Here is a 15,381-nt window from a genome sequence, read left to right as displayed (position 1 = left end):
GCCCCAACCCCTGCGCCCCCCTGCCTCTCCCTCGGGCTGGGCTGCTGCCCCAACCCCTGCGCCCCCCTGCCTCTCCCACGGGCTGGGCTGCTGCCCTAACCCCTGCGCCCCCCTGCCTCTCCCACGGGCTGGGCTGCTGCCCTAACCCCTGCGCCCCCTGCCTCTCCCACGGGCTGGGCTGCTGCCCCAACCCCTGTGCCCCCCTGCCTCTCCCACGGGCTGGGCTGCTGCCCTAACCCCTGCGCCCCCCTGCCTCTCCCTCGGGCTGGGCTGCTGCCCTAACCCCTGCGCCCCCCTGCCTCTCCCTCGGGCTGGGCTGCTGCCCTAACCCCTGCGCCCCCCTGCCTCTCCCTCGGGCTGGGCTGCTGCCCCAACCCCTGTGCCCCCCTGCCTCTCCCACGGGCTGGGCTGCTGCCCAACCCCTGCGCCCCCCTGCCTCTCCCTCGGGCTGGGCTGCTGCCCCAACCCCTGCGCCCCCCTGCCTCTCCCTCGGGCTGGGCTGCTGCCCTAACCCCTGCGCCCCCCTGCCTCTCCCACGGGCTGGGCTGCTGCTCTAACCCCTGCGCCCCCCTGCCTCTCCCTCGGGCTGGGCTGCTGCTCTAACCCCTGCGCCCCCTGCCTCTCCCACGGGCTGGGCTGCTGCTCTAACCCCTGCGCCCCCCTGCCTCTCCACGGGCTGGGCTGCTGCCCTAACCCCTGCGCCCCCCTGCCTCTCCCTCGGGCTGGGCTGCTGCCCTAACCCTGCGCCCCTCCACGGGCTGGGCTGCTGCCCCAACCCCCTGCGCCCCCCTTGCCCTCTCCCTCGGGCTGGGCCTGCTGCCCTAACCCCTGCGCCCCCCTGCCTCTCCCACGGGCTGGGCTGCTGCCCTAACCCCTGCGCCCCCCTGCCTCTCCCTCGGGCTGGGCTGCTGCCCACAACCCCTGCGCCCCCCTGCCTCTCCCTCGGGCTGGGCTGCTGCCCTAACCCCTGCGCCCCCCTGCCTCTCCCACGGGCTGGGCTGCTGCCCTAACCCCTGCGCCCCCCTGCCTCTCCCTCGGGCTGGGCTGCTGCCCCAACCCCTGCGCCCCCCTGCCTCTCCCTCGGGCTGGGCTGCTGCCCCAACCCCTGCGCCCCCCTGCCTCTCCCTCGGGCTGGGCTGCTGCCCTAACCCCTGCGCCCCCCTGCCTCTCCCCTCGGGCTGGGCTGCTGCCCCAACCCCTGCGCCCCCCTGCCTCTCCCTCGGGCTGGGCTGCTGCCCTAACCCCTGCGCCCCCCTGCCTCTCCCTCGGGCTGGGCTGCTGCCCTAACCCCTGCGCCCCCCTGCCTCTCCCACGGGCTGGGCTGCTGCCCTAACCCCTGCGCCCCCCTGCCTCTCCACGGGCTGGGCTGCTGCCCTAACCCCTGCGCCCCCCTGCCTCTCCCACGGGCTGGGGCTGCTGCCCTAACCCCTGCGCCCCCCTGCCTCTCCCTCGGGCTGGGCTGCTGCCCTAACCCCTGTGCCCCCCTGCCTCTCCAACGGGCTGGGCTGCTGCCCTAACCCCTGCGCCCCCCTGCCTCTCCCACGGGCTGGGCTGCTGCCCCAACCCCTGCGCCCCCCTGCCTCTCCCTCGGGCTGGGCTGCTGCCCTAACCCCCTGCGCCCCCCCTGCCTCTCCCTCGGGCTGGGCTGCTGCCCCTAACCCCTGCGCCCCCCTGCCTCTCCCTCGGGCTGGGCTGCTGCCCCAACCCCTGCGCCCCCCTGCCTCTCCCACGGGCTGGGCTGCTGCCCTAACCCCTGCGCCCCCCTGCCTCTCCCACGGGCTGGGCTGCTGCCCCAACCCCTGCGCCCCCCTGCCTCTCCCTCGGGCTGGGCTGCTGCCCCAACCCCTGCGCCCCCCTGCCTCTCCCTCGGGCTGGGCTGCTGCCCCAACCCCTGCGCCCCCCCTGCCTCTCCCACGGGCTGGGCTGCTGCCCTAACCCCTGCGCCCCCCTGCATCTCCCTCGGGCTGGGCTGCTGCCCCAACCCCTGCGCCCCCCTGCCTCTCCCTCGGGCTGGGCTGCTGCCCTAACCCCTGCGCCCCCCTGCCTCTCCCACGGGCTGGGCTGCTGCCCCAACCCCTGCGCCCCCCTGCCTCTCCCACGGGCTGGGCTGCTGCCCCAACCCCTGCGCCCCCCTGCCTCTCCCTCGGGCTGGGCTGCTGCCCTAACCCCTGCGCCCCCCTGCCTCTCCCACGGGCTGGGCTGCTGCCCCAACCCCTGCGCCCCCCTGCCTCTCCCACGGGCTGGGCTGCTGCCCCCAACCCCTGCGCCCCCCTGCCTCTCCCTCGGGCTGGGCTGCTGCCCTAACCCCTGCGCCCCCCCTGCCTCTCCCACGGGCTGGGCTGCTGCCCTAACCCCTGCGCCCCCCTGCCTCTCCCACGGGCTGGGCTGCTGCCCCAACCCCTGCGCCCCCCTGCCTCTCCCTCGGGCTGGGCTGCTGCCCTAACCCCTGCGCCCCCCCTGCCTCTCCCACGGGCTGGGCTGCTGCCCTAACCCCTGCGCCCCCCTGCCTCTCCCTCGGGCTGGGCTGCTGCCCTAACCCCTGTGCCCCCCTGCCTCTCCCTCGGGCTGGGCTGCTGCCCCAACCCCTGCGCCCCCCTGCCTCTCCCTCGGGCTGGGCTGCTGCCCCAACCCCTGCGCCCCCCTGCCTCTCCTCGGGCTGGGCTGCTGCCCCAACCCCTGCGCCCCCCTGCCTCTCCCACGGGCTGGGCTGCTGCCCTAACCCCTGCGCCCCCCTGCCTCTCCCACGGGCTGGGCTGCTGCCCTAACCCCTGCGCCCCCCCTGCCTCTCCCTCGGGCTGGGCTGCTGCCCTAACCCCTGCGCCCCCCTGCCTCTCCCACGGGCTGGGCTGCTGCCCTAACCCCTGCGCCCCCCTGCCTCTCCCTCGGGCTGGGCTGCTGCCCTAACCCCTGCGCCCCCCTGCCTCTCCCTCGGGCTGGGCTGCTGCCCCAACCCCTGCGCCCCCCTGCCTCTCCCTCGGGCTGGGCTGCTGCCCCAACCCCTGCGCCCCCCCTGCCTCTCCCTCGGGCTGGGCTGCTGCCCCAACCCCTGCGCCCCCCTGCCTCTCCCTCGGGCTGGGCTGCTGCCCTAACCCCTGCGCCCCCCTGCCTCTCCCCACGGGCTGGGCTGCTGCCCTAACCCCTGCGCCCCCCTGCCTCTCCCTCGGGCTGGGCTACTGCCCTAACCCCTGCGCCCCCCTGCCTCTCCCTCGGGCTGGGCTGCTGCCCCAACCCCTGCGCCCCCCTGCCTCTCCCTCGGGCTGGGCTGCTGCCCTAACCCCTGCGCCCCCCTGCCTCTCCCTCGGGCTGGGCTGCTGCCCTAACCCCTGCGCCCCCCTGCCTCTCCCACGGGCTGGGCTGCTGCCCTAACCCCTGCGCCCCCCTGCCTCTCCCTCGGGCTGGGCTGCTGCCCCAACCCCTGCGCCCCCCCTGCCTCTCCCACGGGCTGGGCTGCTGCCCCAACCCCTGCGCCCCCCTGCCTCTCCCTCGGACTGGGCTGCTGCCCTAACCCCTGCGCCCCCCTTGCCTCTCCCACGGGCTGGGCTGCTGCCCTAACCCCTGCGCCCCCCTGCCTCTCCCTCGGGCTGGGCTGCTGCCCTAACCCCTGCGCCCCCCTGCCTCTCCCACGGGCTGGGCTGCTTGCCCTAACCCCTGCGCCCCCCTGCCTCTCCCACGGGCTGGGCTGCTGCCCCAACCCCTGCGCCCCCCTGCCTCTCCCACGGGCTGGGCTGCTGCCCTAACCCCTGCGCCCCCCTGCCTCTCCCACGGGCTGGGCTGCTGCCCCAACCCCTGCGCCCCCCTGCCTCTCCCTCGGGCTGGGCTGCTGCCCTAACCCCTGCGCCCCCCCTGCCTCTCCCTCGGGCTGGGCTGCTGCCCTAAACCCCTGCGCCCCCCTGCCTCTCCCTCGGGCTGGGCTGCTGCCCCAACCCCTGTGCCCCCCTGCCTCTCCCTCGGGCTGGGCTGCTGCCCCAACCCCTGCGCCCCCCTGCCTCTCCCTCGGGCTGGGCTGCTGCCCTAACCCCTGCGCCCCCCTGCCTCTCCCACGGGCTGGGCTGCTGCCCCAACCCCTGCGCCCCCCTGCCTCTCCCACGGGCTGGGCTGCTGCCCTAACCCCTGCGCCCCCCTGCCTCTCCCTCGGGCTGGGCTGCTGCCCTAACCCCTGCGCCCCCCCTGCCTCTCCCTCGGGCTGGGCTGCTGCCCCAACCCCTGCGCCCCCCTGCCTCTCCCTCGGGCTGGGCTGCTGCCCTAACCCCTGCGCCCCCCCTGCCTCTCCCTCGGGCTGGGCTGCTGCCCTAACCCCTGCGCCCCCCTGCCTCTCCCTCGGGCTGGGCTGCTGCCCTAACCCCTGCGCCCCCCTGCCTCTCCCTCGGGCTGGGCTGCTGCCCTAACCCCTGCGCCCCCCTGCCTCTCCCACGGGCTGGGCTGCTGCCCTAACCCCTGCGCCCCCCCTGCCTCTCCCTCGGGCTGGGCTGCTGCTCTAACCCCTGCGCCCCCCCTGCCTCTCCCTCGGGCTGGGCTGCTGCCCCAACCCCTGCGCCCCCCTGCCTCTCCCTCGGGCTGGGCTGCTGCCCTAACCCCTGCGCCCCCCTGCCTCTCCCACGGGCTGGGCTGCTGCCCCAACCCCTGCGCCCCCCTGCCTCTCCCTCGGGCTGGGCTGCTGCCCCAACCCCTGCGCCCCCCTGCCTCTCCCTCGGGCTGGGCTGCTGCCCCAACCCCTGCGCCCCCCCTGCCTCTCCCTCGGGCTGGGCTGCTGCCCCAACCCCTGCGCCCCCCTGCCTCTCCCTCGGGCTGGGCTGCTGCCCCAACCCCTGCGCCCCCCTGCCTCTCCCACGGGCTGGGCTGCTGCCCTAACCCCTGCGCCCCCCTGCCTCTCCCACGGGCTGGGCTGCTGCCCTAACCCCTGCGCCCCCCCTGCCTCTCCCTCGGGCTGGGCTGCTGCCCTAACCCCTGCGCCCCCCTGCCTCTCCCTTGGGCTGGGCTGGTGCCCTAACCCCTGCGCCCCCCTGCCTCTCCCTCGGGCTGGGCTGCTGGCCCTAACCCCTGCGCCCCCCCTGCCTCTCCCTCGGGCTGGGCTGCTGCCCCAACCCCTGCGCCCCCCCTGCCTCTCCCTCGGGCTGGGCTGCTGCCCTAACCCCTGCGCCCCCCTGCCTCTCCCACGGGCTGGGCTGCTGCCCTAACCCCTGCGCCCCCCTGCCTCTCCCTCGGGCTGGGCTGCTGCCCCAACCCCTGCGCCCCCCCTGCCTCTCCCTCGGGCTGGGCTGCTGCCCTAACCCCTGCGCCCCCCTGCCTCTCCCACGGGCTGGGCTGCTGCCCCAACCCCTGCGCCCCCCCTGCCTCTCCCACGGGCTGGGCTGCTGCCCTAACCCCTGCGCCCCCCTGCCTCTCCCTCGGGCTGGGCTGCTGCCCTAACCCCTGCGCCCCCCCTGCCTCTCCCACGGGCTGGGCTGCTGCCCCAACCCCTGCGCCCCCCCTGCCTCTCCCTCGGGGCTGGGCTGCTGCCCTAACCCCTGCGCCCCCCTGCCTCTCCCACGGGCTGGGCTGCTGCCCCAACCCCTGCGCCCCCCTGCCTCTCCCACGGGCTGGGCTGCTGCCCTAACCCCTGCGCCCCCCTGCCTCTCCCACGGGCTGGGCTGCTGCCCCAACCCCTGCGCCCCCCTGCCTCTCCCACGGGCTGGGCTGCTGCCCTAACCCCTGCGCCCCCCTGCCTCTCCAACGGGCTGGGCTACTGCCCCAACCCCTGCGCCCCCCCTGCCTCTCCCACGGGCTGGGCTGCTGCCCTAACCCCTGCGCCCCCCCTGCCTCTCCCTCGGACTGGGCTGCTGCCCTAACCCCTGCGCCCCCCTGCCTCTCCCTCGGGCTGGGCTGCTGCCCTAACCCCTGCGCCCCCCTGCCTCTCCCACGGGCTGGGCTGCTGCCCCAACCCCTGCGCCCCCCCTGCCTCTCCCTCGGGCTGGGCTGCTGCCCTAACCCCTGCGCCCCCCTGCCTCTCCCACGGGCTGGGCTGCTGCCCTAACCCCTGCGCCCCCCTGCCTCTCCCTCGGGCTGGGCTGCTGCCCTAACCCCTGCGCCCCCCTGCCTCTCCCACAGCATCCTGAAGGAGCTCCTGCAGGTGCAGCAGAGCCTGGGCTACTGCCCGCAGTTCGACGCGCTGTTCGACGAGCTCACGGCGCAGGAGCACCTGGAGCTCTACACCCGCCTGCGCGGCATCCCCTGGAAGGACGAGGAGAGGGTAAGGCCTGGCCAGGGCGGGCTGGGGAGTCCCCGTTCCCCTGGCTCTGGCGGGGCAGCGCGTTCCTAGTGATGCCCCGCGCTCCAGCAGCAGGCCCTCTCTGCTGTGGCCAGGCCCCGTTGCCTGCCTGGCCGCCTGGCCGCCCTCCGCACCTTTGTCCCAGCCTGAGAAGGGGATTCTGGGCCGGGCCCCGGGGCCCAGTAGCACCAGCCCCCCAGACGCGGGTGAGAGAGCTGCGGGTTCCGGTGCCACAGCCTCTGGGCGTGCCACTGTGTGTCAGGCGGGGGGCGCAGCCCGGGCACCGCCCCAGGGCACTCGGGGCTGAACTCAGCAGAGCGTGGGACAGGCTGCGGGCCCCTCCCCAGCCCCGTTTACCCCCCCGCTGCCCACTGAGCTGCTGTGCGGAGACCAAAGCTCCATCGGCCCCTGCCGGCCGCAGGGATAGAAGCCCCCCAAAGCGAGCAGCGCGGCATCCTGCCCAGGAGCACGCCCCCGCCGGGTACAATCGGCACACGCGGGCACACCCCCGCCGGGCACAATCGGCACGCGCGGGCACAACCCCGCCGGGCACAATCGGCACGCGCGGGCACACCCCCGCCGGGTACAATCGGCACGCGCGGGCACACCCCCGCCGGGCACAATCGGCACGCGCGGGCACACCCCCGCCTGGCACACCCCCGCCGGGCACAATCGGCACGCGCGGGCACACCCCCGCCGGGTACAATCGGCACGCGCGGGCACACCCCCGCCGGGTACAATTGGCACGCGCGGGCACACCCCCGCCGGGTACAATCGGCACACGCGGGCACACCCCCGCCGGGTACAATCGGCACGCGTGGGCACACCCCCGCCGGGTACAATCGGCACGCGTGGGCACACCCCCGCCGGGCACATGTGGGACGCGGGCTCACCCCCGCCGGGCACACATGGGACACGGGCTCACCCCTGAGGTGCAGCTCTCAAGGAGCTCAGGGAATGCCCACGCCTGCGCTGTGTCCGAGGGCTCTGGTGCTCTCCCCGGGGTGGGGAGGGGCCGGTGGGAAGGCGGAGGAGGGGCCGCAGCAGCTGACTCTGGGCGTGTTGAGAGTCTGGGCCTGGCGTGTCCCCTGGAACGGCCAGACCCCTCAGGCAGCCCACCCTGGGCCTGGGCTCCACGGGGCAGGGGGCTCCGCACCCTGTGGCCAGGGCCCCCCCGGCTCCCCACTGCAGCCAGCAGGCGGCAGGGCCCAGTAAGCACAGGCCCCACGCACTGCGCCCTCCCCAGGTGGTGAAGTGGGCCCTGAAGAAGCTGGAGCTCACCAAATACGCCGACAAGCCCGCCAGCACCTACAGCGGGGGCAACAAGAGGAAGCTGTCCACGGCCATCGCCCTCATCGGCTTCCCCTCCTTCATCTTCCTGGTGAGCCGGGGGGGCCGCGGGAGGGGCCACGGTGCAACTCGGGGGCCGGGGGAGACCTGGGTCAGGGGCCCAGGGCTGAGCTCACGGCAGAGGGCAGCCAGCTGCCTGGTCAGACAGACCGAGCGGGGCCCCTGGGCGGCCTCCCAGCGGAGGGGGGGGCTCTGGTGCCCGGGGCTGGGCGGTGGGGTCTGCCCCAGGCCTGGCATGAGGCTAGAGTGGGGTGCGGGAGCCCAGGGCGAGGGCGGAGCCAGCCTGCTCCGTGGGTGGAGCTCCTGGGCGCTACCGTAATACCCCTGGTACAGCAGCACCCTGAATGGGGAGCGGGGGCGGGAAGGGGGCCAGGTTCAGAGCTGGGGGAGCTCAGCCTCTCTCCCTTCTGCAAGGACGAGCCGACGACCGGCATGGACCCCAAGGCCCGGCGCTTCCTGTGGAACCTCATCCTGGACATCATCAAAACCGGCCGCTCCGTGGTGCTGACGTCCCACAGGTGGGGGGGCCCTGCGGGGAGCGAGCCCCACGGCTGGGAGGCTGGGGCGGCCCACGCACAATTCATGGTCCCTCCCCCGGCACCCTGGGGCACAGGCACCTCGGCGGGGAAGGGCCCAGGAGAGCCCCGGTCCCGTTCCCATCGGTGAGGGTCCCCCCTGGACCGACAGCCCCGAGGGCCCTGCCCCTGCCCTGCCGCCCCCCCCGTCCCCCGCTCTTCCCCCGGCCAGCGCGGCACGAGCCGGGTGGGGCCGTGTGAGCCCCAGAGAGCAGGAGCCTGCGCCCAGCATGGCCGGGCCAGGCCGCCCCCCTCACCCGGCCCCTCTCCCGCAGCATGGAGGAGTGCGAGGCGCTGTGCACCAGGCTGGCCATCATGGTGAACGGGCGCCTCAAGTGTCTCGGCAGCATCCAGCACCTGAAAAACAGGTAAGAGTCCGGCCCCTGCCAGGGAGGGGCTGCGGGGAGAGCACCCGGCCAGCCCCCCCTCCCCCCGCGGGATAGCCCCCCTTCGCCTGCAGACACACCTGCCGGGAGAGCGCCTGGCCAGCCCCCCGCCCCGGGATAGCCCCCCTTCGCCTGTGCCCCTCCGCCTACACCCCTCCGCCTGCAGACACACCTGCCGGGAGAGCTCCCAGCCAGCCCCCCCACCCCAGGACAGCCCCCTCCGCCTGCCCTCCCTGGGCAATGCCCTGCAGCGCTTGGCCGCCTGGCGGGCGCTTTCCTGAGGGCCCCCCCTCGCCGCCATGCAGCCCCACCCCACACGCAGAGTGCCGGTGCGGGGCGACTGCGAGGAAGGCTCCCCATGGGCCGGGCAGGGAGCAGAGCGCAGAGCGGGCCCTGGCACAGGCGTGGGGCTGCAGCTGGCGGGAGCGTGGCCCTTTGGGAGCGTGCTGCATGCCACGTGGGGGCGACGATCTGCCGACTGGCTGCGGGGGAGAGGCCTGGTGGCTGCCACGCCAGCCCAGTGGCTGCCGGAGAGAGTCCCGGTGGCTGCCGGCCAGGGCGAGGTTCCTGGGCAAACGCTCCTCCCTCGTGCGTCTCCGTGCCCTGCCGTGCGGGCCTGGGGCCCAGCTGCAGCCCGGCGCTGGGGTCACGTGTCCCCTCGGCCCCGCCCAGGTTTGGAGACGGCTACATGATCACGGTGCGGACCAAGTCCAGCCTCAGCGTGAAGGAGGTGGTGCGGTTCTTCAACCGGAACTTCCCGGAGGCCGTCCTCAAGGTGAGCACTGCCCTAGGGGCCCGGCTCCGGGAGACGGCCTGGCCGGAGCCCCGGCTTCCCGAGCGGCCTGGCCTCCCCCTCCGGCCGCAGGCTGTGTCCTGGCCCCCCGCATGGCCACTGGTGCTGAGACCAGCTCTCCAGCCTCGCAGCCAGCTGGGGAGACGTCGTTCTTGTGCTCCTCATAATGGCCCTGCCCTGCCCCCGGCCCTGGCAGGATTCCCCGGGGAAGAACCTGGCACGGGGGCCCCAGGACTGGGGGCCAGGGCCCATCTGCTTTTCTACACTGGCCCTTCCACCAAGGCTCTGCCCCCCAGGCCAGGCCGGCAGCTGCAGCCCAACCGGGTAAGGCCAGTCCTGGTACGTGTGGGGGATCTGGTATCCGCAGTCAGAGATCCCCCCCTCCCCCGCTATCCCTGCTCAAAGGGGGCAGGGCAGGGCGGAGTGACCCCTTTCACCACCCTGGGCTGATGGCAGCGTGCCCAGCCGCTTCCCCAGCGAGCCGGCACCTTGCCCTCCCCACGGGCGCCTGCCCAGCAGTCAGACCTCTGGCCAGAGGCCACGGAGATGGCCCCGGGGTGCCTGCCCGCCCAGCCCTGGGCTAGATACAGCTGGGAGGGTCTCTGGCCGCTGGCAGGAGCGGGGGCAGTGCTGGGCCGCGTGTCCGATGGCGGGAGGGGACTGGCCGGTGCCTTGTCCTGTCCCGCCCCAGGAGCGCCACCACACCAAGGTGCAGTACCAGCTCAAGTCGGAGCAGATCTCGCTGGCCCAGGTCTTCAGCAAGATGGAGCAGGTGGTGGAGGTGCTGGGCATCGAGGACTATTCCGTCAGCCAGACCACGCTGGACAACGTGAGTCCCAGGGCGCCGGGTGCGAGGGCGGAGGAGTGGGGGTCGTGCAGCACCCCTGGGTCCCCATGCTGCGAGCAGGGCGGGACGCGCGGCCGAGGGCGCGGGAGCCCAGGGAGCCAATCTCCAGCAGAGCCGGAGCCCCCAGGTGGTGACCCCAGCCCCGTGGGGCGCAGGCTGGGGGAGGCGGGACAGCGCAGCCCCTGGGATCTCCCGAGCTCTCCCCTTCGCCCCCCAGGCGGTGACCTCAGCCCCGTGGGGCGCACACCAGGGGAGGCAGGACAGCGCAGCCCCTGGGATCTCCCGAGCTCTCCCCTTCGCCCCCCAGGCGGTGACTCCAGCCCCGTGGGGCGCACACCAGGGGAGGCAGGACAGCGCAGCCCCTGGGATCTCCCGAGCTCTCCCCTTCGCCCCCCAGGCGGTGACTCCAGCCCCGTGGGGCGCACACCAGGGGAGGCAGGACAGCGCAGCCCCTGGGATCTCCCGAGCTCTCCCCTTCGCCCCCCAGGCGGTGACTCCAGCCCCGTGGGGCGCAGGCCGGGGGAGGCGGGACAGCGCAGCCCCTGGGATCTCCCGAGCTCTCCCCTTCGCCCCCCAGGCGGTGACCCCAGCCCCGTGGGGCGCAGGCTGGGGGAGGCGGGACAGGGCAGCCCCTGGGATCTCCCGAGCTCTCCCCTTCGCCCCCCAGGCGGTGACTCCAGCCCCGTGGGGCGCACACCAGGGGAGGCAGGACAGCGCAGCCCCTGGGATCTCCCGAGCTCTCCCCTTCGCCCCCCAGGCGGTGACTCCAGCCCCGTGGGGCGCAGGCCGGGGGAGGCGGGACAGCGCAGCCCCTGGGATCTCCCGAGCTCTCCCCTTCGCCCCCCAGGCGGTGACCCCAGCCCCGTGGGGTGCAGGCTGGGGGAGGCGGGACAGGGCAGCCCCTGGGATCTCCCGAGCTCTCCCCTTCGCCCCCCAGGCGGTGACTCCAGCCCCGTGGGGCGCAGGCTGGGGGAGGCGGGACAGCGCAGCCCCTGGGATCTCCCGAGCTCTCCCCTTCGCCCCCCAGGCGGTGACCTCAGCCCCGTGGGGCGCACACCAGGGGAGGCAGGACAGCGCAGCCCCTGGGATCTCCCGAGCTCTCCCCTTCGCCCCCCAGGCGGTGACTCCAGCCCCGTGGGGCGCACAACAGGGGAGGCAGGACAGCACAGCCCCTGGGATCTCCCGAGCTCTCCCCTTCGCCCCCCAGGCGGTGACTCCAGCCCCGTGGGGCGCAGGCCGGGGGAGGCGGGACAGCGCAGCCCCTGGGATCTCCCGAGCTCTCCCCTTCGCCCCCCAGGCGGTGACCCCAGCCCCGTGGGGCGCAGGCCGGGGGAGGTGGACAGTGCAGCCCCTGGGATCTCCCGAGCTCTCCCCTTCGCCCCCCAGGCGGTGACCCCAGCCCCGTGGGGCGCAGGCCGGGGGAGGTGGACAGTGCAGCCCCTGGGATCTCCCGAGCTCCCCCCTTCGCCCCCCAGGCGGTGACTCCAGCCCCGTGGGGCGCACACCGGGGGAGGCGGGACAGCGCAGCCCCTGGGATCTCCCAAGCTCTCCCCTTCGCCCCCCAGGTGTTTGTGAACTTTGCCAAGAAGCAAAGCGACAACCTGGAGCAGCAGGAGAGCAGCCCCAGCTGCGCCGCGCAGTCGCCCCTGGAGCACCTCCTGAGCCTGCTGCGGCCCCGCGCCGCCCCCACCGAGCTGCGGGCCCTGGTGGTGGAGGAGCCCGAGGACCTGGAGACGGACGACGAGGGTCTGATCAGCTTTGAGGAGGAGAGGGTGAGCGGGGCCGGGACCCGGCAGCTCCCTCCCCCGCCGCCCAGGGCCGGAGGAGACAAGCCCCATCCCTGGCCCCGCCCCATCTGCTGAGGCCCCGCCCTCCACGGGAGCCAAGTCTCCGCCCCCCTGCACTTTCAGGAGCATGGGGGGGGCAGGGCACTGGAGGGCAGCAGCACCCTGCCCCAGAGGTGTCCTGGGGGCGGAGAGTGGGCGGGGCCAGGCTGCCGTTTGGGAAGGCGGAGCCTCCCCTACCTACCGGGCGGGGCTAACTCTTGAGCGCTCGCCTGTGGGCGCTGCCCTCCACGGGGCCTGGGCCGGCCAATCCCGCTGGCTGCCCCGGCGGGACCGCGTCTGAGCCCAGCCCTGGGGCTCAGGCAGCCTCTGCTACGCCCCTCCCTGGCGAGACCCGCCCAGCGCGGGGGGCTGCTAGTGCCCTGCCGGGCCGGGCGTAGGGACGCTGGGCGGGGGTGGGGGCATCTCGCTTGACCTCAGAGAGTCGGGGCCCTGGGGCCAGCGGCGGGGCCCTGGGGCTGGCGGCGGGGCCTTGGGGCTGGCGGCTGGGGCTGGCGGCGGGGCCCTGGGGCTGGCGGCGGGGGAGGTCCTGGGGCTGGCGGGGGGGCCGGCGGCAGGGCCCTGGGGCTGGCGGCGGGGGAGGTCCTGGGGCTGGCGGCGGGGCCGGCGGCGGGGCCCTGGGGCTGGCGGCGGGGGAGGTCCTGGGGCTGGCGGGGGGGCCGGCGGCAGGGCCCTGGGGCTGGCGGCTGGGGCTGGCGGCGGGGGCCGGCGGCGGGGCCCTGGGGCTGGCGGCGGGGGAGGTCCTGGGGCTGGCGGGGGGGCCGGCGGCGGGGCCCTAGGGCTGGCGGCTGTCCGTGACCCCGGCCCCTCTTCTCTGCAGGCTCAGCTCTCCTTCAACACGGACACTCTGTGCTGAGCGCGGGGAGCCAACGCCCAGCGTAGGGGCTGCTGGGGCCCCCTCTGGCCTCTGTCGGCCGCCTGGATCCTCCAGCCAGAGCTACCGTGGGGCTGCCCCAGCCAGGCACCGAGGCCTGAGGGCAGAGCACTGGCTTGGATGGACACGGGGGCTCCTGCCCCACAGCGAGGGGCCCTGGCCTGGCACGGGGAGGCCGGGCTGCCCAGGGGCAGGTGGCGAAGAGGGAAGACGCCATTGTACAGAGCGGACTCTGCCCCTTCCAGAGACCTGAGCGGCGCCGGCCCTGCAAGGTGGCGCCGGGCCGATCCCCCGCGGGCGCCGGCGCTGCTCGAGGCTGGCGGGAGATTTATTTTTGTAGTGCTGCGACGGAGGCCGCCCGCCGGGGGCGCTGGACTTCGCTTCCCTCCCGCGTCCGGCGCCGCTGGATTTTTTAAGCACGGGGCTGCGGCTCAGCCAGAGCGCACAGGTGCGGGGGGGCTTTGTGCCGGCCTCCCCCGGCCGGCCAGGAACGCGGCGAGCGCCTCGCAGCCGCGGCGGAGCCGTCCCAGCGCTCGGCCGGGCACGAGCATCCAGCGGCGCGTCCGTGCGGCTCTTCCCTCGCCCGCTCGGCTCCGGCCTGCGGGGCGGGAGGGGCCAGGCCCCACTTTGCTTTTGCCCCCCCGCGCCCAGCCCTGCGCCCTGGCGTGTTCCCCAGCTGCCCCTCGGTGTAAAGGCAACCGGCTCCCCCAGCCCCTGCAGACGGGTTGTTTGGATCCAGCCTGCCCCCAAAGCAGGGCCCAGGGGCAGGCTCAAGGGCATTGCGGCCCCCCTGGCCTCATCTCCCCTCCCCCTGCGCAGTGGGGCTGCTGGCTCGAGGGAGCCAGGTCTGCCCTGGAAGCAGAGGGCAGAGCAAACGGGACCTGTGCTGCACGGTGGATCCATGGGGCAGGCTCTCCCTTCCCGCCAGCCGTGCTGTGGGGCTGGACTGAGGGCGACCCCTTCCCACAGGCCCAGGGCCAGGCCCTCGTCCCACTCCCAAGCTGCAGGGCTGGGCACGTGGCAGCTGGGAGGGTCTGTGCGCGGGGCTCTTCCCAGCGCCAAGGGGCCGGCGAGCGGCTCTGCCTGCCTCATCCCCTCCGCTCGCTGTGGGGCTGCGGCGTCTGGCCATGGGCCTCTGGGCCCCACCTCTTCCTTTAGGGCTGGGCCTGAACCAGAGCCATGGCTTGGGCCATCCCCACCCCCCCCACACACGCACTGTGGGGCGTCCGCAAGCCCGGCCTGGACCTGCAGGTCGCCAAGGCCCCGGCCCGCTTCTCGCTGGGCTCCACGTTCCCTTCGTTGGGAAGCCGCCCGGCCCAGCCGCTGGCCCGAAGCGAGATCCCCTGGGTGTCCCCGGCCCTATGGCCGCAGGTTCTGTCCCCCCGGCCGCCTCCCACGTCCCCGTCCCCGCGTCCCGCCTTCACCCGGTCTCGGCGGTGCCAGCGCCTCGGCCTGAGGGGGGAGGGCGGGGTTGGCGCTGCCCGTGGGCCATGCACCAGCGCCTGCTCCCGCGCCCCGTGGGCAGCCCGGGTTTCGCAGCGCGCACGCTCAGAGCGCCTGGGACACTGCTGCTGGCGCGGCCTGGCCGCTGCCTGGGGGCTCTCCCCACCAAAGCCTGGCCCCGGCCCCAAGCCCCCGCGCCAGGCGGCAACCTGGTGGGGGGAGTGATGTCATCCCCAAGGCCCCGCCTCCTGAAATGACGTCACATGAGCCGTGCCGCCAAGCTGTGATGTCATCGCCGTGGGATGAGGCCAGAGCTGCCAGGAGCCTAGTCCGGGAAATTGGCCCAAGCCCACCGGCGGCGAGGCCCCCGCGCAGCAGAGACCGGACCTGGGTGCTGCTCGCAGGGCTGGACGCCTGGGCCTGTGGGAAGGCTCCGGGGCCTGGCTCCCCCCCCCCCCCCCAGCTTCCCTCCCCCATCTCCCCTCCCACTATGCCCGGCTCCTCCCCCGCCCCCAGCTTCCCTCCCCCATCTCCCCTCCCACCATTCCCGGTTCTCCCCCCCCCCCCCCAGCTTCCCTCCCCCATCTCCCCTCCCACCATTCCCGGTTCCCCCCCCCACCCCCAGCTTCCCTCCCCCATCTCCCCTCCCACCATTCCCGGTTCTCCCCCCCCCCCCAGCTTCCCTCCCCCATCTCCCCTCCCACCATTCCCAGTTTCCCCCCCCCCCAGCTTCCCTCCCCCATCTCCCCTCCCACCATTCCCGGTTCCCCCCCGCCCCCAGCTTCCCTCCCCCATCTCCCACCATACCCGGCTCCTCCCCCGCCCCCAGCTTCCCTCCCCCATCTCTCCTCCCACCATTCCCGGTTCCCCCCCTCCCGCCCCCAGCTTCCCTCCCACTCTCCCACCATACCCGGCTCCTCCCCCACCCCCAGCTTCCCTCCCCATCTCTCCTCCCCCCCACTTTGCCCGACATCCCCCCCCTGCCCTCCCACCATGCCCAGCTCCTCTCCCCCCTCCCCACAGCT

The 15,381-nt window shown here is 74.9% G+C and overlaps 1 protein-coding gene across 1 annotated transcript in view; it reads left to right on the top strand.

Moving 5' to 3' along the window:
• Nucleotides 1-12,996, top strand: part of ABCA2 (ATP binding cassette subfamily A member 2) — a 64,580-nt gene extending 51,584 nt beyond the window's left edge. The window contains exons 19-26 of the mRNA XM_075906026.1: nucleotides 6,035-6,226; nucleotides 7,491-7,625; nucleotides 8,009-8,112; nucleotides 8,445-8,537; nucleotides 9,228-9,330; nucleotides 10,040-10,177; nucleotides 11,761-11,967; nucleotides 12,860-12,996. Coding sequence (XP_075762141.1) covers nucleotides 6,035-6,226; nucleotides 7,491-7,625; nucleotides 8,009-8,112; nucleotides 8,445-8,537; nucleotides 9,228-9,330; nucleotides 10,040-10,177; nucleotides 11,761-11,967; nucleotides 12,860-12,895 — 1,008 coding nt within the window. The 3' untranslated portion in view covers nucleotides 12,896-12,996. The remainder of the gene's footprint in view (nucleotides 1-6,034; nucleotides 6,227-7,490; nucleotides 7,626-8,008; nucleotides 8,113-8,444; nucleotides 8,538-9,227; nucleotides 9,331-10,039; nucleotides 10,178-11,760; nucleotides 11,968-12,859) is intronic.
• Nucleotides 12,997-15,381: the final 2,385 nt, after the last annotated feature.

Source organism: Pelodiscus sinensis, chromosome 22 (genome assembly GCF_049634645.1).
Source record: "Pelodiscus sinensis isolate JC-2024 chromosome 22, ASM4963464v1, whole genome shotgun sequence".
In the NCBI taxonomy this organism is placed as follows: Eukaryota; Metazoa; Chordata; order Testudines; family Trionychidae; genus Pelodiscus; species Pelodiscus sinensis.
The sequence above is the reverse complement of the archived record's forward strand: the minus strand, read 5'-3'. Positions and strand labels throughout refer to the sequence as shown.